Source organism: Adelges cooleyi, unplaced genomic scaffold, assembly GCF_023614345.1.
Source record: "Adelges cooleyi isolate 19-005CV unplaced genomic scaffold, UGA_ACOO_1.1 ACOO_flye_CR_arks_rails_tigmint_CR_PRNA_247, whole genome shotgun sequence".
In the NCBI taxonomy this organism is placed as follows: domain Eukaryota; kingdom Metazoa; phylum Arthropoda; class Insecta; order Hemiptera; family Adelgidae; genus Adelges; species Adelges cooleyi.
In genome coordinates, this window is record NW_026095912.1 from 5,523,818 (window position 1) to 5,550,487 (window position 26,670).

The 26,670-nt window shown below is 30.3% G+C and overlaps 2 protein-coding genes across 2 annotated transcripts; one reads left to right on the top strand and one right to left on the bottom strand.

Annotated features, from left to right (window-relative positions):
* Positions 1 to 8,782: 8,782 nt before the first annotated feature.
* Positions 8,783 to 17,276, bottom strand: LOC126837003 (UDP-glycosyltransferase UGT5-like). The gene is made up of 6 exons (XM_050570727.1): positions 17,199 to 17,276; positions 11,227 to 11,470; positions 10,447 to 11,039; positions 10,070 to 10,292; positions 9,770 to 9,989; positions 8,783 to 9,167 (listed from the first exon to the last, which is right to left on the bottom strand). Exons 1-6 carry the CDS (start codon positions 17,217 to 17,219, stop codon positions 8,783 to 8,785), a joined length of 1,686 nt encoding a protein of 561 aa, XP_050426684.1. The 5' UTR covers positions 17,220 to 17,276.
* A 2,710-nt stretch (positions 17,277 to 19,986) lies between these two features.
* LOC126837138 (legumain-like) lies at positions 19,987 to 25,953 on the top strand. The gene is made up of 12 exons (XM_050570957.1): positions 19,987 to 20,108; positions 20,344 to 20,489; positions 20,855 to 20,952; positions 21,127 to 21,208; positions 22,522 to 22,607; positions 22,859 to 22,997; positions 23,092 to 23,161; positions 23,243 to 23,370; positions 24,566 to 24,751; positions 24,863 to 24,976; positions 25,448 to 25,633; positions 25,729 to 25,953. The coding sequence occupies exons 1-12, from the start codon at positions 20,096 to 20,098 to the stop codon at positions 25,831 to 25,833; spliced, it is 1,353 nt and encodes a 450-aa protein (XP_050426914.1). The 5' UTR covers positions 19,987 to 20,095; the 3' UTR covers positions 25,834 to 25,953.
* Positions 25,954 to 26,670: the final 717 nt, after the last annotated feature.

Below are 26,670 nucleotides of genomic sequence, written 5' to 3' on the forward strand. Positions count from 1 at the left end.
TATTGAACGGTCGACAAAGTACAATGATATTTCCATTAGTGAATTAAAAAAAAAATATACCTCGGGGATCGCAGGTATGTTCAGAGTAAACTCGAATAACAATTATAGCGCACAAACGAACAAACATAATGGGGAGAAAAGCAATATACCTGCGACCGTTAACCGTATACAAAGAAATAAATCCCCGTTTGACAGCTGTGTGCATTAATCCCGGGTGCAGCTGTCGTCGCAGGCCGTTTTTGGGGACATCTGTTATGGGTTTAAGGAAGCGGCGAGAGGTACCGAAATTACAAACGAATATTATTATACTACAGATGGATTCGTGCAAAAAATAAGAAACTAGTTAATAACGTCAATCGAGTAGTCTACATTGAAGTGTGAATAAAATACTTATCGGTCGGCATCAAGTCAAAGATGTACAAAATTGTACAAACTTACATAATATTATAATAATAATAACATTGTACTGGTGGAGTGTACCTATGGCGTTTAGTAATAATTGCGAAAATTAAAAACGCTGTTTTTATACAACTTATATAGATACGTACTCTGTTCGTGTCGCTGTATTTTAAATTTGTAGCGCTACATTTTTTTGAGACACTTCAAAAAACATAATTAACGTTTTTTGGCGGATTATGAATTTAATATGTAAATAAGTAAATGTATTTCATTTTAAAAAATTATACCACGTCAAAGTTGTGCATCTTTTGGACAATAGTGACAATTAACTAAAAATAACCAAGTATTTAATAGACTAATTAAGACAAAGATAAAAGGTATATCTATAATATATTATACATTTAATCAAACCATAGACTTAGCCTAATATTACTTTCATATACTTCAGAAATAGAGAAACGGAAGTCCAAAAAATACCATTTTCAAACTATTAAAATTATGCAAGTAAAATCTGACTCTTATTATAACAATTTCATGTATACTTAAACTGTTTTGTTTATATGTAATTTCGGTTTAATTGATGATCAGAAAAATAATCGTAATAGTCATTATCTTAATAAACGTTTTTGGAACAAAAATCCTATCGCATAAAAAACACAAACATAATTTTTACTTATCTCTCTACGCTACAAAAAGTAAAAATGTATTTAATTAAAAACTTTAGTCTAAAGAAAACAAGTAATTATTTTAAGTTATGTTATTTTTTTGCAGATGACCGATAAAATAAACTTAACTGACGTCTAAGTACACAAAATAAAATATTATCAATCTGTTCACTATTGTCAAAAAAAAAAACGCACGCGTGTGTAAAATCAATAAGATTAAATATACTGCCACGACACCGTGACCGTAATGGCATAGAATAAATTTAATAAATCTATTTTGTGGTAATAGCTTATTATAGGTATTATATAAATCAAATACTTTAACATACCCGTCCAATAAGATGCTAGTATAACGAAAAGAAAAACTTCAATGGCGATTAACAGCGTCCGTCTCGTTCACGTTTCACATAAGTAGGTGAAATAAAATATGAAGCGAAAAACTATTTTTATTTTATTTAAGACCAATCTTCATGTCTAATGAGGTACAAATAAGCAATATTTAACAGAACTGGTAAATGCCTTATATGTAATCGATTTGATCATGGAAATAAAAACATTTTAACATGGAATTCGCCCTACTCAGAAACTACAAAGAGTAAAAGATAAAATGTATTATCACACGAGACATAAATTTTGTATTGTACTATATTTGTACAATATACATAGGATTATCGAGAACCGTGGGAATTGAAATGATTAACGCATATTAATAGCCTATATTTTCATGGGTGGTTATTAATATCAGCATTTTTGATAAAATATTATTATTGTATAAAAAAAAACCATTGTCCGCCAGGTAATTCAGTTATACATAAGAATACAATGTACTTAGTACACATATAATGTGTGTTAAAAACAATATAACCGATTTCTAGTAACGATGGATATTGCCCATAGGTAATCTCAACAAGTATAAATTTATTTCAGATAAGTAGCCAACGTTTTATTTAAGGAAATTTGGGTAAATATATTTTTTGACTAATCGTGAAATTGTCATAAAAAACATTGATTATTTTAAAATATATTAAAGCATTGTTAGATGTTAGTGATGGCTGATAAGACTATAAGAGTATATTATGCTACTGAAGTTATGTTTTAAAAAAATATATCAATCGCCAACCTTAGTGGAAAATCTATAATGCTTAAAATCAAAAACTAGACTCAAAAAATAAACAAACAACGAAAAATTAAAAAAAAAGTAAATCTTTATGTCTACATTAAAATAATATTATGAAAAAAACCTGGTTTCTCAACAAAATTATAGCCTACAATTAAACGTATGATACCAAACTCTTTATTAACTATTTATTTAAGCTAGTTGCGTGTTAAGTTTCATTCTTATATAGATAATAGAATAAATCATAACATTTCACGGCTAAATACAATACTTAACGCGTATCATAATAGATTAAAAAAATTGTTTTGAGAAAACTAATTTTAACGGGAAAAGCGGGGGAAATGAAAAAAAGCGAAATAAAGCCATAGTGAATTCGGAAACGCAAAACAGAAGAGACGATATCATTATTATAGATAGGAAAAATGAAAAAGGATTCGTCTTTGACCAAACAATTCGATGGGAAACCAATTCTTTAACCCAGGATGAGGATGCCAATGAGGAAAAACTAGTGATTTACGTTCCATGTATACCTGATCTGGGACAATGATACCAGATTGACAACTGGGAGGTAAAAGGCTTATGGTATTATGCTAGAGGAACAGAATTGCCTTTCCTCTTATATTTCTTTGAAAACCATGGTATTCCCAAACAAAAATTGGTAGAAATGTGCCTAACGGTAGTCGGTACTAAAGGACACATTGGGAATAATTCAGTACCATTTATACTCTTAACAACTTTATTTACTTTATTATTAATAAGCCCATATCATACTTAAGACACTTGTAATTTTCCTTTACTTTTACCCTTAAAATGTATTAAGATGTATTTAAAATATATATATATATATATTTATACAATATACTGTGGTAAGGTCTATTCCCACTAGCCCGGAAAGTGTGAGGGTGCTAGAAAACAATTATTTATTGAGTTTTAAACATGACCGTTCTCACTTATCCGGGTCGGGTCCGGGCCTGGCATCTGTGCCAGATCCGGGTCGAAAAATATTGTTGGAGACTATTATCTTTCCGCGTTCCTGGACGTGTTCAGACTTCAGACTAGAACGGACATGTGAAATAAGCAAAACATTTCCATAAAAAAAGTAAGCAACTAGCACATGGTTACTAATTTCGATGTCTGACTTCAACTGATGACAATATATTTTATTTACACGGACGGGGCACTGAATAGTGTGAATACCTGACCGGGTCGACCCGAGCGTGCTAAAAACTGACACGGACACTGACACGTCCCGGGCTAGTGGGAATAGACCTGTAAATGTTGTCTGATTGACAACTCACTTAATATATATATAAAACAAAAATAATTTCAACTTGAACATACAAATTTTACTGTAGGTACTTCTATTTATTATTGTGAGATTATATAATATCAACATTTAAAAAATACCCACTTTTATTAACTATTATAACTTTAGCTGTTGATCTGTAAAATAAACTACTTAAGGGGGCCGCAGCATGCTTTATACAAAAAAAAATCAAGTATAGATATCAAAAAAAAAATAGTTGTGCTCTGACCCCCTTAAGGGGTAGATTTACCAAATTCTCACAATGTATAGAGAACATTTTAATCAATAGGGTAGCGTTTTTATTTTTTTGATACTTAACATTTTTTTGTAAAAAGCATGCTGCGGCCCCCTTATTTGGAAAATTACTAAAATTCCATTATTTATTTTCGCTTTTTCCCTTTTCTCATCCATCAAATGATAAAAAAAAAATATAACCATTATACCTTAAATAACTTTTAAGTCTGACACCTTGAAAAAGTTAAAATGATATTTTAGTTGCAATTAATTAGTTAAACAATGGGATTATTTCTAATAAAGTTGTTACTACTATTTTTTCCTAAAAAACCCACTAGTTCTGTGTAATACTATAAGCTTGCATAATTGTAAAAATTATAAATTTTAAATTGAAAAACCTATTTGGACCGATTAATCTTAAATAAATTATCAGTAAAAAAAATGATAAACTGGTACATAAACATCATCAATTGCAATTCAAACATTTGCAATGCCAACAAAAATCTATGTAATTCGACGGTAAGGTAAACATATAGTTTAAAAATAACCATAGTATTCAAATAATAAATACAGAATAACAGAAGAACAGTAATAGTTTAGTACTGACAAAATCATATTGCACGAATCGTTTTTTTTAAAATTAAATACACTAGCGTGAATTCACTCTAAAATCTAGCCTATTATTATAAAATAATACATTTTTAAAATCATTCATAAGGTACCTGTTATTATATTGTATTAACGGCCGCCGCTTTAAAATGTTGGCTGAGTCGACTCGCTTGTAACTGCTATGAAAAGGCTGCTGTTTACTGTAACCTAGAAAAACGGCAAATAAATTATCCGTTTATACCGTAAAAAAAAACGTTTAAATAACCTCTTAGCAGAACATTTACTGAGAAAAAACCGGAATAGACTGTCGCCTGTTTCCAAAATGAATATCGTAAGGGCCGTGCCTTTGTTCGCTAGTGTATAACACAGAAGGAGGGGCAAATGGGCGACAGGGTGTACATAAAGAGGGTTAATACCGAGGGTTCGAAATTGTATGAACCAGTGAGCAAAAAGGAAAACCCTCAGGGGGACGGATTTCAAGATGAGTGGGGTGTAAGTAATTTATAAATACATATATAAAGTAGTATATATATGTATAGTATATATGTATATATATATATATATATATATATATATATATATATATATATATATATATATATAAGAAGTATAGCGTTACGCGGATGATGATGGTGATATATATTGGATTCCACGAACTTAAATGTTTAATATTAAATTCCAAAATGTGTTTTCTAAGAACCCCGTCGTATCTTTTGTACTACAAAAGTTGTTTAATTATATATACTGTTGCCAAACTATATAGATTGACTACATTTAAAAAAAAAGTTTGCGTTAAATTGAAGACCACGAGACATGATTAAATTAATATATTTCAATATTAAGTTTACAGTGTAGGCTGAAATTTGCAAGACTATTTTTAAGTACGACCTTAGTTCTGGCTATGCTGTAGAAAAACGTCCCTAACAAATCACTTGAATTAAAAACAGTGGTAATATTTTAAGTGTGTATAAAAAACCCGTAGAATATTGTAACATATAACACATATGTATTTTGTTGTGAAATATCATTTAAAACATTTTTAGAACCCAAATATTATTTCCGAATGTAAAATAACCGTAAACGGAAAACCCAAAAATTTTCGTAGAACATATTTTACTCTAATTATTGACTATAATTCTTTATCATTTTTATACTGAGGATTATGTTCGTTTTATAAGCCGTATTAAATTTAAATACATACATTTTATGTTATATTGTATATTTTACGTATTTTTATAATATATACGTATATTTGTGTAGTACCTGTAATACGGATTTTACAAATATTTAATACGGAAATATTAATTTAAACAACTTTTTTAGAATTCCTGTAGTATTATTTTCTAAAGAATAATTTATAACTACTAATCCTTATAATAGATATCCTTAAACCCAGATTGAACTTGTCTTGTTCTGACTGGTTATCCTATAAACTCATATTCTTAAAATCACAAGATCTTTAACTCAAACTGAATAACTGAAATTATTATTAAACCTATAATAATACGTCTAATATTAATACTATATCTATCCTAAAACTATTATTTTAATACTTAATTATCATATCTCTAAAAGAAAAAATATTAATGTTTATTCTCACACTGTGTGCTAGTTATTAAATATCCAGAATTCATTCACAGCACTAAAAACGGTAAAAGAGGCAGCACTTCTTGTTTTTTTATCAGAATAGGGATACGCAAAAGAAGTAAAAAAATAATTCCCGCCATCAAACAGATTTTTTTTCATCATCTGGTTCCGCGCTGAGCGCATGACTCATTGTCCTCCCTACCATGCCTGAACAGATAGGAGCGAAAGTTCATCGCTCCGTGTCTTTTTGACTGCCATGCTGCAACGTCCCTAACCAATCGATGTGTCCATCTACCAGTGGTTGCCACGTCCCATTCCACCTACCATTTCCTAATGTCCCTTCCTCTCTCCTCGGTCCTGTCAGCCCCAGCAAACACTGGCATACGCTCCTCCGCCATCAAATTAAATGGCATTATACTCGATACTATGTTCGCCGTCGCATATGAGACCCTTAGCACAATTGTGCGTTGTACCGAGCACAGCATTTTCCACGCCCTTCCTGGGCCCCAGAACGGCACTGCATACAGCAATCTGCCTTTTACCACACTCGCCAAAAACTGTTTCTTCCCTTCACGGGGACCGCGCAGGTTAGGCATAATAAGCGCCAATTGTCGCACCGCGAGGGCGGCTTTCTTCGAGACCAGTTCCGCATGTTCTATAAGCCGGCGTTTAGTATCAATCTGTACTCCACGATACCTCAAGCTAGGCTGTGAATTCACTCTAAATGTGCCTAATTCTACACTTATAGAATTGTGATAACGTGATAATACATTTTTATAACGTGCAAATAATCTAGAGGGAGAGTTGTCCTCCCTGCTCCTCCCTGTGGGCACCCTTGATCCCTGAAAACCTATGGATATTAAGTAACCCACTGGTTTTTTATTGAAATCAAATTGTGATATATACTCTAAAAATCTAGATAATTTTTTTAGTTAATAAGTAGTATTAACACAATACTAAATATTTAAAAAAAAAAATGTTTAAATATTAATTAATGACGATATATCGAAATTCCATAGAATCAAAAACAATTAAAACTAAACGCCTAATTTTTTTTCTATTGTTTACACATTAAGATCCATCTTCTATTTGCGCTTTTTTTTATCTAGTAAGAGCCTGCACCAATATATTTGGAAATTCAATCATTCCGACTAGACAAATTGTCTAAATACTTGTTTTTAAAAACAATATCATCGATCTTAACTATTGAATACATTAATACATCAATTATGTATCTTCAGGTTAAATTAAAAATAATTATAAAATCCGTTTGATACTTGTATGCCTATTGGTATCGGTTGGTTAGGTTTTTTTTTATTAAAAAATGTATTTTTACGTTAGTATTTTTTGTAAAAATATTCTGTTACTTTAATATGAATTACTATGTTTATTATTACTATCCTTATTGTTATTATTTGATTTATAAATTAGCCCCAAAAATATATTTTTAGAATTTTTTTAGGCAAGTACAATACCAAATTGTAAGTATATCAACTTAATATATGTTTCTATTATTTCATATACATTCATTCCAATATTTCATTAACCATTTGAAGAGTAGTAGTCCATGTATGAAAATTTTAAAAACAAAGTTCGTGAGTTTTTTCTCCTTCTTACATAAAAAACAAAAAAAAACACATTAAGTACTATTCTACTTAAAAATGTATTTATTTAAACAATTTATTGACATGAATAAAAATATGTGATGGCATATATTGAAAAAACTATTTTTTTTAAAAAACATTTTATAAATGAACTACTACTTTTCTTTCCCTGTACCCTTCATTTTTAATTAACTTAGCAGCCTCTAATTAGTAAGGCCTGTATAATTTATACCATTAGGTATCTATTTGTTTTTGAACAAAACGTGGTTTAATAAGCTTTGATTGGATAAAAAGTTTTAAGTACCAATTGCTATTTCTGAAGCTTGATGTTTTTGGAAACATCATTTTTTTTCGTGCACGACACAGTTGGTTTCCAAAATAAATGTCATAAGAAATTTCCAAAATTTATCATTAAAAAAAAGTAAATTAATTTCAGAGTTTAAAAAAAGTCTTACTCGGTATTATGAAAATTATTAGTCTTTAGGGCAGGTAAAAATATAATTTTTGTCTAATTAGTACAAGGCGAGTACTTCAACGTAATTTTGTGGACTCCAAAATGTTCTATTTTATTTTAGAAATAATAAGTATAATTAATATACGAATTAGTAAACTCTTAGCGTGTAAAGCAAACAATGGCTTTTTATTAAACCGTGATTCCATAGTAAATTGTAATTTAGTTTTACCCAATTTTGATTATTCGTATTTAATTAGGATGAAGACTAATTTTTCAATTGTAATAAACAACAAACCATGTTAACTAATATAATGTTTTAATTGTAACGACATAGCACAACAGATTATACAACGAAATACATTACATTAGTTATTTTAATATTGTAGTAAAAGAAAAATTGATAGTCACACGAAGAAATTAGAAAAAAAGCCTTTTCAGCAAACTACTTGGAAAATGTATTAAAAGTTGATTACTTACAAATATAATTGATAATAACATAGAGCGCATATTATGCACCTTAATTTCTAATTATAAATATTACACTAATACATTTTTTTTTATTAATTAATCGTTATGATGCGTAAGTTATATTTATTTCAATTAAAGTTGTACAAGCAGGACAAATCAAAACAATAAAAAAGTTAATTGTATATTATTTATAAGTTAATGATAGATTTGTTTTCAAAATAATCGTAGAGATTTTACTTGCCATTAATACAGCCTTGATATAAAGAAGTACAAACTTGTTTTAGTATATATATAAAAAAAAAAGTGGCCGCCAAGAATAGTTTTTAAAAAGAAGTGAAATTAATTTTTTTTTTTGTCATCCTCCGCTTGAATCTCATCTTGAACCTCCTCTTGATCGGGCTTTTGATCCGGCTCTTGGTCCGACTCTTCTTCCGACTCTTCAACCCGCCTTGGTGCGTTAGGCGTCCAGCAGCAACAGCACAAACTAAAGAAGGCATAAGTCACCTTGCACCAGAAATAAGACACCACACACAAACCAATCTCTAAAAGAAATATGACATCCAACAAATAATACTCAAACCACTTCAGTTCTTTGGCAGAAGTTTGAAGATGAGGTGCTCCTCCGTGTCTTATCACGTATTCGATCCAGTAGATAGCATTTTCTCTTGGTGTCAAAGGATTGTCGTTGAATATGGCAGATATCTTCTTAGCATTTTCGGTGTACCTAACGATAACAAAAAACTCACTTAAATAATATTATCAACAGTTTATAAATCATACGACCATAATGAACTTTGGTTCCTAATCTTATCTGTACTCATATGCAGGTATTTAATAGTGAAAAAACTATATCTTTTAATAAAAGCTAAAATAATAAACAAAACAAGATATAAACAATTCTTTAATGTTATTGTTTTTTTTTGTTCTACTAAATGCACTGAAATTTAGACAACTAATAAAATAATGTAGACTAATTTAAACAATATTAATTTTTTGAAAACATTTATAATCCTTGTAAAAACTGCTATAAATAATAATTACACACTTTTTTATGCTCATTATTTTCCAACCTTTTGGATTATCTACATTAAAATTAATGACCGAGTTTATGTTTTCATAGTGACCGATGTAACTAGTTTAAGTCGTAGCTATTAATTAAAGATTATGGTTATGCAAACACGATTATATCTATTTTAAACGTCGATTATATTAATCATTTCAGTAAAAATGTTAAAATATTTAATGGTAGTGCCGTTTACTGGAATAATACATGCGAACAAAGCAGTAGATAAGTAAAGTTATAATACAATTATAGAAAATACTAACAAAGGATCGTGGAGGAGTTTTAAGACGGCCTCTCCAAAGGTGGCCTCGGATAATTTAGTGTACGGCACGTGAATGCCATATCCTCTGGATTGGACATACTTCGAGTTATGGATTTGATCACCCACAAACGACAATGCTATCATGGGAACTCCGAAATAAGTGGCCTCGATGACGCTGTGTATGCCACCGTGTGTTATGAACATTTTGCATTTTGGATGACCTATGGACCGTGGAGACATAATATGATTAATCAAATAAACCAACTTAAACAAAACACCAAACTTATTATCAAATTCTCACCCAGTATATCGTTTTGAGGGAACCACTTGCGAATAATGACATTCGGAGGTATGTCTGGTCTGGCGTCACTATCCCATTTCCAAAATACGATCTGTCTAATCTTACTCAGTTCAGAGAGTATAGTGTACATGTCGGCTAAAGGCATATTTGTCGAATTGATGTTTGACCCGAGACTAAAGTATACTATGCCGTCTTTGGATGCATCCACGATCGCTTCTAAGTCCTAATAAAGTTCTACGATTAATATTATACTTATTTTTAACACTTATGCTGGGTTGCATGAATGCCCCATAAATTGATTAACGATTCATCAGAATATAATATAAAATGTTCTAATAATATTTAGAATACATTTTTAATCTTTACGAAGTACTGACCTTGGGTAATCGTTTTGGCTTTTGGCAGTGCATGCCGGCTACATTTATGAAACTGGGGATTAAAGGTGTGGGCGATCCGATGATGAAGTGATTGTTTAACAACGTCAGAGAAACATTGCTCAACAAGTCTTCAAGAGGTGGTCTGTTCCAGGATCCCGGATACACGAAGTATCTGTTGGCGATTGCCTGCTGCCACGGCAAGTACAAATATTGAGCCAAGAACGTATTGAAAATGGCCGATAACGTATTCGACGATCTCTGGAGTATGTTCATTTTAGGTACAAAGCCTGTTTGTTGATCCGGTATGTAAGCTGGATTAATTGGGTTGCGATGCCATTGGGACACTTTGGAATTGGCACCCATAGACAACATCTGTATAACAGGTGCCCCATACTTATGCCCCAATACCACATATGCCTCATGCAGGAAATTTTCGAACAGCACCAAGTCGAATTTAGACTGATCTTCATTGATAAACTTGATAACAGACTCTTTGACTATGCTCTTCTCGGTTAGGAACGGCCCATACAACCACGAGAGGATTGGAGAGAAGAAAAAAGGAGCCAACCAAACCGTCCTGAATACATTGATTTCTATGAAAAAAAAATTCATAGTACAAAAGTTATAACAAATTATAGTTATTTATCTTAACTAATATAGTTTTAATTGAAAATCTGGTTTTTGCTTCAATCAAATTGGTTGCGAATCCATAAGTATCTTTTTTTTAATTCTTTAAATATCGTTTTACACTTAATATTTGATTATAAATAGTATTCTTACCCGGTAGTGGATTGTGTTCCACTTGGATGTGGTGATGAGGAACACGAGTTTTTCCTATGGAATACGGTGAAACAATAGTCAAGTTATGACCCTTAGCGGCTAAATCCTGCAGCAATGGCGTAAAACCAATGAAATGGCTCCTGTCTTCATCTGGGAAGAAAGCTAGAATATTGTACTTCTTTCCTTGTTTAGGATCCAACGAATGTCCCAACACAACCGACACACAAATAATCCAAAAGAGTAACTGTAATAATATATATATATATATATATATATATATATATGTGTATATATTTAAAAGTGACTGAAACCTGCATATTCATTAGTATAACCGTTGATATTTTTATTAACGTGATAATGTTTTTAGCCTGGAAGTAAAAAAAAAAAAAAATGTGCGTGATCGAACTTGTGTGATCGCTAGAGGAGAAAGATAAGGTGGGAAAATGGTACGGGCGAAGAGTGAAGGGATAGAAGGGAATAGAGTGGAGAAAGACAAGAAAGGGTAAAGTAATATATGTGGAATATTAACTCAGCTTACTGATAGATCTAACAATCCAAACAACTAACTGGGGTGGATGTCGAGTATAAAAACCATACCACTCATTATTTAGTCTTACTTATAGCAAGATCATGTTTTTAAGTAAGTTAGGGTTAGTATTTTAGTAATTGTCACAATGAGGAAATTTGCATAAATGAGTAAGTTGTAGGGAAAATGTAATGTTCAGAGATTGTCTATTTTATCAATATTAAATAACAATAAAATCTTACAAAATAAAGTAGTGCTTACAAATAGTAAGCAAAAGTATATAATTTTAATATTTATTATATTATATTATTAAAAATTTCAAACAATATTTTTTGAAGTCCATTTGTTTGTGATAACATATTTCTCTTATTACTCGATTGTTTCAAATACCTACCTAATTTGTTTTTAAAATAATTTTTTCTTTACTTTAATTCGTTCGAATAAAAATAAATAATGTATTTATTATAATGTATTTATTATTTAAATAATGTATTATTAAAGGGACCCGGTTGTAGTTTTAGTTTTTGTTGAAAAACATACTATACGGAAAAAATGATGAAGCATCATAATGTAGTCCGACTACAATTCTTTTCGCTTAAAAGAAGAAGACTTTATCCAGGCTTTCTCTATTATCAGAAAAACTGTATACATTAAAAACCTGAAAACCCCTGAAAACCCCTGAAGCTTATTTCACGAAGTAACATAGAAATTAATAGACATGGTCGAAATTTATTAAAACTGTTATTCTGAAATCTTGCCTTTGTATATTTAATAAATATACACGGCCAGGGCCCATAAATTAATTGATATATTTAATAATTATTTGAATTTCATTTAAATACTGTCCGTGTGTCAGATATGAACTAATACATTTTGTCAAGTTATTATATTTATGCTTGGAATACTACGGTTAGCGGTCACAGTTATGTTTAAGAACCCCTGCTTCAAGCAGTATCGACCGTGCTACACCGACGCCAGTCACCATAGCGACAGGATGGTATACCGCAGGGCGAGGAAACGATCAATACATTGCAGACTCTTTGGCTGTACCATTACTTGTTTATGCGTGCAACGGCGGGGATTAAAAAATACTCCCCATAAAACAGACAAAGGCACCCTTGTTTAGAGGGGTAAAATAAGATCAATAGCTGGAAACGGTACAAATGTAAATGCAGGTTATTGGCAACTAAAAACCAGCTACGAGTAATAATGTTTATTCGAAAACTTTTAATCGTAAAATGTTAATGAACTGTTAAATATCAGTAAAAGACAATAATGGCTGTTTTCTCTATAATTAATTACATTTACACTTTTACAACATTGTAACTGTAATGGTTTACCTATACCCTACAGTCTACTTGATCCTACACTTTTATTACTACTAAATGTTCTTTATACTACCTTTTAAAAATATGTTTAAAAACTCAGGAACTACTTTTGTTTACAGTGTACATTTTTGAATTAAGACCAAAAAATACATATTTTTTCTTTGAATCCGAATCTGGCCTTAGATTTTTTCTAGCAAGTTTATTTTTAAATCACTTTCAAATAAGTAGAAAACATGATTTTGTGATTTTTAGCGTGTTCTATTCTTTTTGATAAATTGTTTAAAATTATTTAAAATTGAGTTTTTTGTCTTATTTTTATTTTTGAAACAGAACTGGTCTTCGGAGTTCATGCAGAACAATTTTTCAACACAAGAAATTCAAAAAATTCTGTTTATTAGTTTGGAAATAATTGTAACTACGAAGCCGATTAAAAAACAAATCAACATGAAAGAGAAATGTTAAAGCCAGATTCAGATTCAACGAACGAATTCCATTTTAGTTAAGTATTGTTTAAAAAAAGGTCAAACTTTGGGATTTAGTGTTATTTTTTTTTTATTGAGAATTCTTAATAACTAATAAGTATATAACTCCAAAATCACATAACATTACAAGTGTATAATTAGTAAATTACAAAATATTAACAAGACGTATATATTACAATATACACAAGTCCAATTAATTCGTATAGTAAAATCTTCAGAAATGAAATTATTATTATTATTTTCGTATGGTTTAAATCCAACACTAACAAGATAAATAGATACCATAACAACAACAAATACTACAATAAATGATATAGATAATATAAATATAAAATATATAAATTGATAAAATGTAGGAGCTTATATAGTAATAATTAGTTAAGTAGATAAAATATATATATAATGATTGGATAATGAAGTCGGAAGAAATTAAATAAACTTAAATTAATGTTATGAGAAAAAATGTGACGATTCTAAAATAAAAGCGATACTAAACGGGTTAATATGAACTAAAAAAAAAGGAGTGTGAAGGATTTTTTTTTTAGTCCTAATTGGCGAAAAAGGAAGATACGTCACATTTGAGAAATTCGTGGTGACAGATTTAAATCGGAGTATTATTTAAGAAAATATTAATGAAGGGCCATATCTTAATGATGGCCTGTCATGACCAATGCAAAGATATAAGTGAAAAACTACAATAATGATAAAAAGGAATAGATCATGAAACTATGTATGTAAAGAAATAGAAGGACATATCAAACGGTATAAAGCGGGTACATTTTTCCATTTCTCATTTAATAGGTGAAATTATTGATATGTGGGTAAAAATCAGTAAAAGGGATTCTTATAGGACAATGATAAATGTAATGTCAGGTGTTTAATGTAGAGTGATCCGCGTATTCGTTGCGGATGATACCTGTGTTTTAAACCCATAAGAATTTTACCGTTTTATACATATAGCCGAACATTCTGGAGCAAAGGATGAAACAGAAAAAGTGAACATTATTAGAATTTGATGGAGAAAATGTAAAAGAATTAGTCCACTGATGTTACAGATACAGAACAATAAGTAAATATAAGACAAAAATCATAATAATGCGTTATACTACATGAAGAGCGTACGGTGGAACGAGTTAGGGCGTGAATGATTGGGTCCAGAAAGAGGAACAATTAGTGGAGGAGGCCGAAGACGGAGGATACAAGTGTGGATATATGAAATAAAAGAACAGCAAGAATTTATTTAGCTAGCTAGGAGATGTGAGGATGCTAGGATGTGTTTGGACACTATCACTAATTTAACAGCGATAAGAGGTATACATTAGGGAGGAAATTGTAAGATGAGAGAGAAATGAGCTTTTAATAGTAATTTTTACCCTAGCAAACGACCACGGATGTCTTAATTTATATTATTTTAATATAACAGACACCCAAATACAATTAAATTTAATTTTGTACATAATTAAGCATATTGCATGGCAAAATATTATTTACGTAGAGTTGTCACATTAGTATTAATATTTATTGACAGTGTATACCGCTAAAGTCATTATTGAAATAAGAGCTGGAGAAGAAGATACTCGAATGAACCTTGGCTATTGAATTAAGAGAAAGGGATCTTCGTTGGCAAGATGATAAATAAGACGAGACAAAGGAGCATACGCGTTGTCGTTATAGTAAGAAAATGGGAATAGGAAAGGTGTACGTGAGCGTAAACTGAACGATGGAATGCGAAAGTTAATGAAAATCAAAAGAACAGGACAATACATTTTATTATTAAGGAGATTATAAATAAAAGAAATGTTTTCCGCTTGTCGGCGGACAGTCAGAGTGTCAAGGAAGAGGGATAGAAGTACCGGGGAATAATCATGAGAAGGATATTATTTTTAAAAGCAATGAGTCGAAGGAATTCTCTTTGTACCCGTTTAATCATTATACTAGCGGCTGTAGAGGAAGGGTGCCAGAGAACTAATGATGAATACAGAGCTTAATTTCGATAGTGGGGGATGCCTCACCCTAATGCAGCCAAGCTGGTACGTTTCATCTTAATAAGATTTGATTTTTCACGAACAGAATAACGTCAGAAACTAAAGAGAAATAAACAGGAATCTAATTTAAAACGGACTAAGGATTTGCAATTTAATAATAAGAAGAAGGTAGGGTGTTCGTGTGCCACAGAGGAAATACAAAGTATTGAACAATTTACAATGAAACAGAAAAGTTTCAAGTGAGTTTGAACTTAAGGGCTCCAAAAGTTTAGAATCCATAGTAAAGCTTAAGTAACAGATAGAGGAGTATTACGGAACTATGCCAGTATTCAAAGTGAGAAAGATAAGAACGCGACTACAGTATAAATTGGATATGAAGTTGCAAAAAATCCTAGGTATTGTAAGTGATGTTTATAGTTTATGTTGGCTAGATCAGAAGTGCTATTGATGTACAGAAAAACCACTAATGAAGAGTGACGGTTTAAAAGAATTTATACATTTTATGTTTTGTAAAGTGGTGTAGACTCTAGGCAGTAGGCAATTAACTATACTGTGGGCACTTCTAAAAACCATCTATGTCACCAGGGAAAACCATATTGGACTGTCACCCCCAATCCAAAATAACAGTATAACAATTTTGTTTGAAATTTGTTTTAGTTCAAATAATTATTTAATACAATGAGATACTGGTACATAATTGTTATATACCCAGTTTAGTAAATAATATGTAAATGCATTATCGAACTCTTGGTTATTGCATACAGTAAGCAATAAGTGCGATTCGTAGTTTAGTAACAATACAAATACAATATATTTTTGTAGTACTAAATGATACAAGGGCGTCTGCAGAGATTGATAGGAGAGGGGGCAACATCCCACCTAGCTTTTTTGCAAGTTAAAAAATATATATACAATATTCCAAAAAATCGTGTGTTCAGTTAGTAAGTGTAAACATGTAACATAATAATATAATACCTAAACAATTTACTTATCATAATATTATTTTTAAAAATACATAGTATTTTTGTTTTTTAATGAAAATTAATGCGCCCACTCCATCCCCTACGGATGCCCTTGTACATATGTCAAAAATTATATTATCACCTTTATAAATTAATACAACAGTTTAAGGACAGCTATTAAACTTTTTATAGTCTAATGATAAGCACGAGCTTTATAATAAAGTTACAATTAGCATTATTACAGTAACAATATAATGGTAATTGGTATATTTTGTAAAATAATTATTAAAAGATGCACGATGTTATACTACAAATTGCAAAAATGTCATGTTGCTGTAAAACAGCTATCAATAAAAAAAAATTGACTAAATCTAAAAAATTGACGACTTCTGAGTTTTTTAGTTTACTTAATTGTAATTTCGAATTCGATAGGTATTATCTTAGTCTATGTTTCTTTAATTTTATTTTTATTCTTAAAATTACCATATCAGAATGTGTGAAATGTCATTCATACGTTTAACAGCTTCAACACAATTATGATGGATTTTAAACTTTTAATTAGTAACAAGATAACTCGGTATCTAATACTGTTATTTATATTATTCCGAATATAACACTACAACCGGTATATTATCATACATAACATACCCACATACATGCATAAATATTGATATCATGTTCATACTTACATTGTGCAGCGGTACTTGCATGGTGAAAGATGGCCGGACGCGATGTTGAGTATGGATGGGACGTCTTCCTCCCGAAAATGTTGGCTAACACTGTGCTGCAGTGCCTATAGTCGGGGCGAGTGGCGCGAGAGCGCGTTATTATTGATCCCTTTACAAATACAAAGCGTCGAATCCGAGAGGGGTTGTTTTGTGTAGAACATGTAACCCTCGTCTGCGTACAAAGTATAATATTAGCCGGCGCACTCGGTTATAACGTTCGAAAGAACAGATAGTAATATGTACCTACATCTGAACAATAAGTTCTGCAATACACAATAATATTTATGGTATAATTGTAATGTTTTCCACTTCGCTCGACCCCGGAATTTATAATAAAATATTTTAATCGTTTATTTTAATGGAAAAAAAATTGTGTATACATTTAGTTTTATATAATTTCGCACCGGCCGGGTCTCAGTCGGTAGTTAATTAAGAGCCAAGCGTTCGTTAAGACTTTATCTTTACACGGACACAGTTTCTCAATTACCCTCAGTGTTAATAAATTACAAGGGGGTACAAGGGCGAATCCAGCGGATTTATTTACGGTCGGGGCACTTTATAGGAGAAATGATTTATTATAGCTGAGCATAGGTGTATGTGAGGGGGGTCTTGGGGAAAGAACAAATTTGTTCTTTAACGGCTTCATCCTTAATAAACTATTGACGATTCACAGATTTCGATACTAATATTTTTAATATTATTTTTTGACCACGGGGGTGGCACTTGCCCCCAGTCCCCCCCTCTGGATCCGTCCTTACTGAATTATTATATTTTGACTAGAAATTAATGTTTTACAACATATGTTGTTAACAAAATTATGTTTAAATATTTTATTAATAATGTAAGTATTTATTAATATTTACAATCTTTAACAGTCAACATTTTTTGACATTTTTAGTCCAAACTCTTTAGTTATATAACTTGTATTGTATTCTAAATATGCGACAACCACGAGATAAAATATAGTAATATAGACGTTTATTATTTGCAAACTGAAAAAATACTTTAACAAGGTTGTAGGATTGAGAATGAATCAAAAAGACTGGTAGGAGAATGGGTAATTCTATATTTAAAAGCGAAAACAAGGTTGAGGATTAGTTTTATCAGTAAGGGTTATTGACCTTAATGCTCAAATTAAGATTTAATTATGAATTAACCTGACCTGGCCTCACGTCGCATGTATTCTATTATTGCAGCACGGACTAGAAACTAAATCTGATAATTAATGAAAACAATAATACTACTTGTATATTATGATATTATACAAGTAGTTAATTTACAGAAATTAATATAATTTTTACAAAAAAAATGGGAGGGGAGAGGGTACTCTTTTCTGAATTTATCTCAATGTGTTAATTACTTACGTCCACTAGCTTTTTTATAAGTTTTTGTAGGTCATTATGGTCTTTTTATTAAATATTAAATATAAATATCAAATTAAAATATTTCTAACAAATATCATGAATCTGAAAAATGTAATTTTTACACAGAATACGTAACTACGTATATAATTATCAAATTTGACAAAGTCATTTTTAAAAAATCGGTGACTGATGTCGTTTTTGAAATGACCGATTCAATTATAATAGGCATACAGAAGAAACCATAAACTAGTAGCACATCAACATGATACAACAGAAATATAACATCATTAGGTAAGATTCTTAACGTAAAAAAAAATAATAAAAAAAAATTAAATTTATTATTTTACATTATTGTTTTTCTTTATAGACACCCCAATTTTTTTGTCATCATTGTCATAATCTGAAATAAGTGAAAACGTTTAAATGTTTTGCGAGCTTCATACATGTAACCGTCAATGGGAAAGGGATCTTATTTTCCATTTTAAAATACCAGATTTTTCCATTTTTTGATAGTCGATTAGCTGCTCGTAACAATGTCGTCTCGATTATAATGATATCTCTACCCTTTCAAAAGGGTTTCCAAGTTTCAACTCCTAATAAGTTATTAGTTAGTAAAATGTTGGTTTTAGACCTTTTGGATAATTTGCTCCTTTTTTCCATGGATACTCACATATAGAGTTTTTAAATATTTAAACGGTCTAATTATAATAGACCATAATTATTATTTCAGTAACATAGAAATCATACCCGACAGTGTAAACAAATCAACAATTTTTTTACGTATCGGAGAGATATTGATTTTCAATATAGGTGTGTCGATTTTTTTATCACCAATCTATACTAGAACTTGTGTTTAAAGACATTTTTGATAATGATAGTACGTTGTTAATATTTGATTTGATTTTTAAAATTAATATCTCATACGAGGATGTCAGTAAAGAAAGGGTTAATGAGAACAACTACCTTACAACAATATTATAAACAAATTCATTGCCGATTTAATAATTACTAATTTCTTATATAGTAAGTATAGTTTTTTTTATATATATTATAATAAATATTTATTATATATTAATAGTTTTGTATGAAAGCGATTTTATCACACTTAATTAACTATTTCAAAATATCTGTGTCATCAACGACACCACTTGTTCGTAACTGATAAACCCTGACTCATCTGTTTTATCTTTTAATTTAAAAAAAAATAATATGAATTTTGTTTGCCAAGCAATACAAAATTTCATACACTTAAATATTCTAATTATATTTAAATTTTTGGTTAACATATAGAACGTGTACCGAAAAGTGTCAAGTGGGTTGTTATGATTAACCATGCATTAACCAAGTACCTATATATATATATATAGTTATTATTAATGTATATACTTTATTAATTTTTTTTTAGCGTCTTGATACTAGAATGCTCACTAGTATACTGTAAACACACTACCATATTTATTTTTTTCTTGCTACAAAAAAACATTTTTTAATAAAATGGGCGCAATAGGTAAGATTTTATAATATATTGAGTTAATTATCTGCTTCCATACTTTTTAATATTTTACTTATAAAATTAATATATACTTATATTTGTTAACTTAAGCATTGCGTTTGACGGCGCTGTTACAAATTGAATTTACAGAGAAAAACAATTCATTAAAATACAAATTATTTTATTTAGACAGACATTTTTATCTTATATTTCATTCAATCATTCGAGTTATTATTATTTTTTATTTCAGGATTCGGCAAAGTAGCGCTATTTTTAATGCTGGTAATAGGTTCATATGGATATGCAGATGATAACTCTAATGAAAATTCGAAATCGGGTGAAAAATTCGTCTTATTAGTTGCTGGATCATGGGGCTGGGAAAACTATAGACATCAAGTAAGTAATTTTGATAATTTTGACATCAAATAAAATAGAACTATTTGATTGCCATTTTAAAAGTATTGTTTTACATAAAATCAAGATGGGCGGAACATTTTATATTATCATTTTTGTTTATACTCAATACTATTAATTTACGCATTTTGAAACAACGAATAATATTCAATACAAAAATCATTAACTTATAATATTTTATGTTATAAGCGTGTAACATAAATTATCTACAAATTTTGTATACATTAAATTATTTTTGTTTTCAACAAAAAAGTCAAATAATTCGAAAATATTAATTGTGTATTACGTTTATTGCAATAAACAATATTATATTCATTGATTTTTTTAAGTCATAATCTATTACACAGGCAGATGTTGCACACGCATACCAAGTAGTTAGAGGAAACGGAATACCAGCAAATAACATCATCGTGATGATGTATGACGATGTTGCACACGATAAAAGGTAAAAATATAAAGTTAGTTTTTGTAAGCTATGAACATTTTGTGTAGTTTATATTAATACTAAAATCGAGCCAACGCATGCTACAAGTCGACTAATTGCATACACATCTAGAAATTACGTTGTTATACTGTTATTTTATTAATTTATTTTTCATAACTGTTGTACAAAAATTAGTAATCCAATTCCTGGAACGCTGATCAACCGCCCTGGCGGCTCGGATGTATACAAAGATATTAAAATCGATTATCGGGGTCAGGTGAGTACAATTTCATACGATTAAAAATAAGAATATAATCATTTGGTAATACTTCATTTAATAGTCGACAACTCGATAATAATATTGCACTTAAAAGGGTTCTGAATTTGTTATTAAAAAACCAAGCGTAGTCATAAGTTGGCTGTTTCGTGCCATTAGGTATACAGGGTGATCTACTTATCGTGAGCCACTCAATATCTCACTGGTTTAAAAATAAATATAATTTTTTCTTTAAATAGTGTTTTATACAAGGTAATCTCAATTTCTCACAATTTATTTTGTTTCTACCGAGATTTCAACTCAGTTTTTTTGATAGCAACTTTTGAAACTTCAATGGTCACGGATACATTTCTTTAAGATTTTAAATTGAGAATAATGTACTAAACATTTTGACTGGTCGATAATCAGTTTTAGATAACTATTTTTTAAGTTTCAAGTTTTGGGCAGGGGGAAAGTGGAGTATAGTATTATTTTTATCCGCGCGAATACACAATTTATAAATTTATTACATTTTTACAATGCATAGAGAAGAACTTTATCCATGGAGTAGCGTTTTAATTTTTTTGATATCTATACTTAGTATTTTTTTATAAACAAATTAAAAGAGAAAAAAATAATGAATATCTACGAATAAATAATTTTGATTGTGCTTAAGTTATCGAAAAACTAAAGACGATACCCCATAAATTAGGTTTATCTTTATCCGTTGTAAAAATTGTATACGGCTTGTCTAAATACCGCCCTCGCATTCTTGTCCCCCGCAAAACCATTTTTCGTGGATAAATACGGGTGGGTAGTGTCCTCTTAAGGGTACTTTCTTCTTCTTATTAACAACTTAGCAGGCCATGTATGCCCATCGCTGCCACCACTATTTCATTCCATCGGTCCCTATCATTTGCACATTTTCGTGGATCATGCTAGATCTTTTTTCACTACGTCCTTCCACCTTGTTCAAGGCCTTTCTAGAGGTCTTTTCTTCAAAATTGTTCCTTCTGTGACTCGTCTTATAGTTTTTCCATCTGCCCTCCAAACGTGTCCAGACCATTCTATTCTCTTGCTTCTGCTAAACGGTAGTATATTTGGTCTTCCATACATATTTTGTTAAGTAATTATTATGATGTCTTCTTTCGTACGTTGTACGGTAGAGGAAACTTAAGGGTACTTTAACACCAATAATACTATAAAACAGGGTCTTTTTTTCTCTTAGTTTTAGAAATAAATTACTTCATCACTTTATTCATAAAATTTTATAATATTAAATTAATGTCTTATGCTAATGATGCTCGTTTACCTCATTTACATGGCACTTGCAGAACATCAGCACTGAAGTATTTTTTAGTGTTCTCAAAGGGGACAAAAGCGGCGTAAAAGGACTGGGGTCGGGCAGAGTGATCGAAAGGTACGTCTTTTAATATAAATTTTAAAATAGCGAAAATTTAATGTGTAGGATATAAATAATTTGAATACAATTTCACAAGAAAACAAAAAAAATAATTCATGTAATGCATTCTTGTGGTGATATTTATTAGCATTTTGAATATTGAAAATAAAAACTTATAAAATAAAATATATACTTAGATATGGTTTTCACTGAACAAGTCGCCAATTTATATTGTAATTTATATTTTTTTAACTGGTTTGTTACTCAAGCGGTCCTCATGACAACATTTTCATCTTTTTTACTGACCATGGAGCTACCGGAGTTGTGTTCTTACCGAACGGCTCGTTGTATGCTGACGAGCTGATCAATGAGTTAAATGAAATGTATATTAGACGAAAATATAAAAAAGTAAAATATGTCCTGTTAAATAACAAATATAAATACGAAAATAATATTTTTTCTGTCCTGATCATTGTCAACTGATAACTACTTTATTCATTAGATGTTGTTATACATAGAGGCCTGTGAATCTGGTTCCATGTTCGACGGGCTTCTAGCAGATGATCAAGGAGGTAAGATATACAACATATATTTGATATATTTAATAACTTTAAATGACGTCTATTTTTCTTTCATTTGTTGTCTATTTATAGTTTTAGCAGTAACTGCCTCTGGACCTGGAGAATCCTCTTGGGGATGTTATTGTGAAAAAGAGTCTGGAGAATACTACACGTGTCTCGGAGATCTATTTAGTGTCACTTGGATGGAAGACTTGGACAATGTAATTGATAAAAAATCCCTCCAAGGGTCATTCTATGTGAAATCAAGAAACGATTTTGCTATGTTGTTTAAAATTTTAAAAACTCTATAAATTGATGCCTGGTTTTACAATTTTGGGTACAAATCTAGTTTACCGGACACCCTTCTTTTTACATTTATTTCTTTAACTCGATAACACGTACGAGTAATTTTAAAATCTTGCATAATTAGTTTAACCCACTTCCCGATGTCGTTGAAGGCTGAAACTTCAGATACACATTTTGGATGGCAATAAAATATCCTGTAATATAATTGGGACTCAGACATCCAGGTCGCAAATGCCGGAAGGTCAAATATGGGGGCCATTTCATTAAAATTGCATGTTTTTTCAAATCTTACAAAATTAATTTAGTAATCCAATTATTAAGTACCTTTAAAAGGACTAAAAAGTAGAAAATAATTTTACTACATCAACAATTTACCAATTAATTGTAGCACATTTTTTTTAAAATGTCAGTTACTTTGAAAACAACCGAAATATAACTACAATTTTAAATATCGTTAAACATCTTTAATTGTTGACTAAAAAGAAAAGCCTGGGCTCTATTCGCACAAGTCCAAATTCATTGAGTTAAGAATTATGAAATGTATGTATCACCCACTAATACTAAACCAAATTTCAAATGTCTATACACCCAAACTAAGTTCGTCCGGCAAAACATTTTTATAGTTGTTAAACTATCATCAAATTATTAATTATAAATTTAGCATACTTAGAGATGGTAAATTATCGAAAAGACTTTTTTTTAAGAAAGGATTTTTTTAAAATATTAGTTTTTTTTATCAAAATCTTCCTATCTTAAGGAGAAAATATTAAAAAAAAAATAATATAAAATAATTAAAAATAAACAAATTTATAGTATCGCGCTTAAAATTTAAAGATATGTCCTTTGGTTAGAATTCTGATCAAAAAATGTCTCAAACTATTTCATAATTATAGCTGAAAATGTGAATATGCATATACTTAGTAGGAAATATTTTTGGTTATTTTATATTGATGGCTTAATGTATAAATGATCATAGAATTTATATAATAACTCGTTTAGTTACAAGCTAAAAATGGAAACACAGTTAAAATTCATTTTACAGTGTTACTAGATTTTGATAAATATCTAGTTACCGACCAGCTTTAATTATATAATGATTCATTTTTTTAGCATACTATAGTGGACGATTCGAGATCGGTATTCAAACAATTCCAAACGGTTAGGACAGCCGTATACGAAAGTAACGTTATGGTGTATGGCGACTGGCGTGTGGGCTTTGATGAACTATCTTCATTTGTTGGTCATTCCGCAAATAAATCATCGGTTAAGTATTCGCCTACAACATACCAGAGCGGGGTGAGTTTAATCTTAAAAATATTTTGTAGATTTGCTAATATAGTTGAGCTTAGCTATTTATAAAATTTCACCCTTTTAGCACTAAAATGACGTTTATTATTACTTTTAAAGTCTGTCGTGTCCAGTCGAGACATATGGGAAAAATCTGTCCGTGATGAACTATCGTCGACTACCGACTTGAACAAACAAAAACTTCTAAAGGAAGAATTACATCTTTACAGCAAAGTAAGCGTTTTTTATCACGTTCATAACAGTGATCAAGTGTTTTCACATTAAAAAAAAACACCGTTATTATAGCCAAATCGTATGCTCTCAATATAAACAATCTTACATTATCATAATTTATCTGCTAAATAAAACTACATTTAAGAGAATGTCATAATTTTCAAAAATAATCGTCATGAAAAAAAAAATTGATATTGTTAAAATAAGAATTTTAACTAGGTTCTCTCGTCGGTTTTTTAGAAGAAATTAATTTACTTTAAATACAAGCACTTAAAAAAGTAAAGAAAAAATTGTCTATACCCAACTCCTTAATAAATAGGCGGTATGACGTCCTCTTTATAAAAGGCGATAGGGTAACTCAACGAACCTCCATGTGTTCTCGCTTACATGACATGAATTTGCTTCTTAAGGTTTCTTGGCTGTAATAACTGTAATAATTAATTGTATTAAGTTGTGTTATTTATCAAATAGACTAAAACATTTATTGACTACGTTCTTCGTACAATCTATACAAAATTGATAAGTGAAACACCGGAACTTGCTGCCGAAATTGGTGAGTATGAAAAAACCGCCCGGTTGCAACTTACCATGAACGCATTCCCATGCTACAGAAATATATTGGATAATATTTCCGAAAAGTGTTTTTCAATACCCAAGGTAATACTGAATATATATGTGGAGTTCGTTCAAACGTTACACAAAAATTAATTTTTATTGTGATTTGTTTATAATTTATTTTTACTCGGTTTCAGAATACGTACGCTTTGGACAAATTGACTTTCTTGGCAAATATTTGTATCGTCGACAACAGTTTAGACAAAAAGCTACTGGAGTTTGTAGACATTATATGCGCTTGATCAATAATCCCAAAAAAATTTTTTAACATATTGATACAACATTTAATAAGTAGGTTATTTGCAATTTAAAATGGAAACATAATTAGGTGATAAAATAAAATTTGCATACATTATTATAAATTAAGATTGTTTTTATTTAATAATTTTAATATCTACCTAGTCCAACTATATTGTTAAAAAAGCCACTACAAGTGGGTTCAGGACATAGTGGAGACGCGGAGGTCAAAGGTTTATAGGAATTATTACAACTGGAAGTAATAAAATCACTTTCGAATAAACGCTTCGATGCGAATCAATTTTTAGTATTTTCAAACCAGTAAAGTCCAAATTAGCAACAAAGCGTTTATTTGAAAATAATTGTATCACTTTTATTAATAATAATTCCTGTAGACTTGTGACCTCTTCGTCCCCTGTATGCTTTGATTCCATTATGCCTCGACTCTACAGCACTAGTCCTCCCGGATAAAATCACTTTCAAATAAACGCTTTGATAGGTACTAATTTTTATTTAAACACGGCTCTTCACTTTAATTCTTTCTAACTGTGCTGGATTATACTGTGCTTAGTTTGGACTTTACTGGTTTGAAAATACTAAAAACTGATTCGCACCGAAGCGTATATTCGAAAGTGGTTTTATTACTTTCAGTTGTAATAATTCCTGTAAACCTCTGACGCCCCCCCACCCACGTCCCCACTATGGCCTGACCTCACTGTACTGATTTTTTTTTTGCAAAAATATAGTGACCCAAATAACACATAATCAATTTCTTATTAAATTTAGTTAAAATGGTCGATGATTCGTGTTTCAATAGTTTGTACTCCATAATTTAAATTACA

What these genes read in the sequence shown, in the direction of transcription:
- LOC126837003 (XM_050570727.1), bottom strand. Translation starts at nt 17,219, where the DNA reads ATGCAAGTACCGCTGCACAAT. An exon ending in GGAACACAATCCACTACCGG is followed by an intron (nt 11,040 to 11,226) that starts GTAAGAATACTA and finishes TTTTTTTCATAG; the next exon opens with AAATCAATGTATTCAGGACG. An exon ending in AGCCAAAACGATTACCCAAG is followed by an intron (nt 10,293 to 10,446) that starts GTCAGTACTTCG and finishes GAACTTTATTAG; the next exon opens with GACTTAGAAGCGATCGTGGA.
- LOC126837138 (XM_050570957.1), top strand. An exon ending in TCTAGCAGATGATCAAGGAG is followed by an intron (nt 23,162 to 23,242) that starts GTAAGATATACA and finishes GTCTATTTATAG; the next exon opens with TTTTAGCAGTAACTGCCTCT. An exon ending in AATTACATCTTTACAGCAAA is followed by an intron (nt 24,977 to 25,447) that starts GTAAGCGTTTTT and finishes TTTATCAAATAG; the next exon opens with ACTAAAACATTTATTGACTA.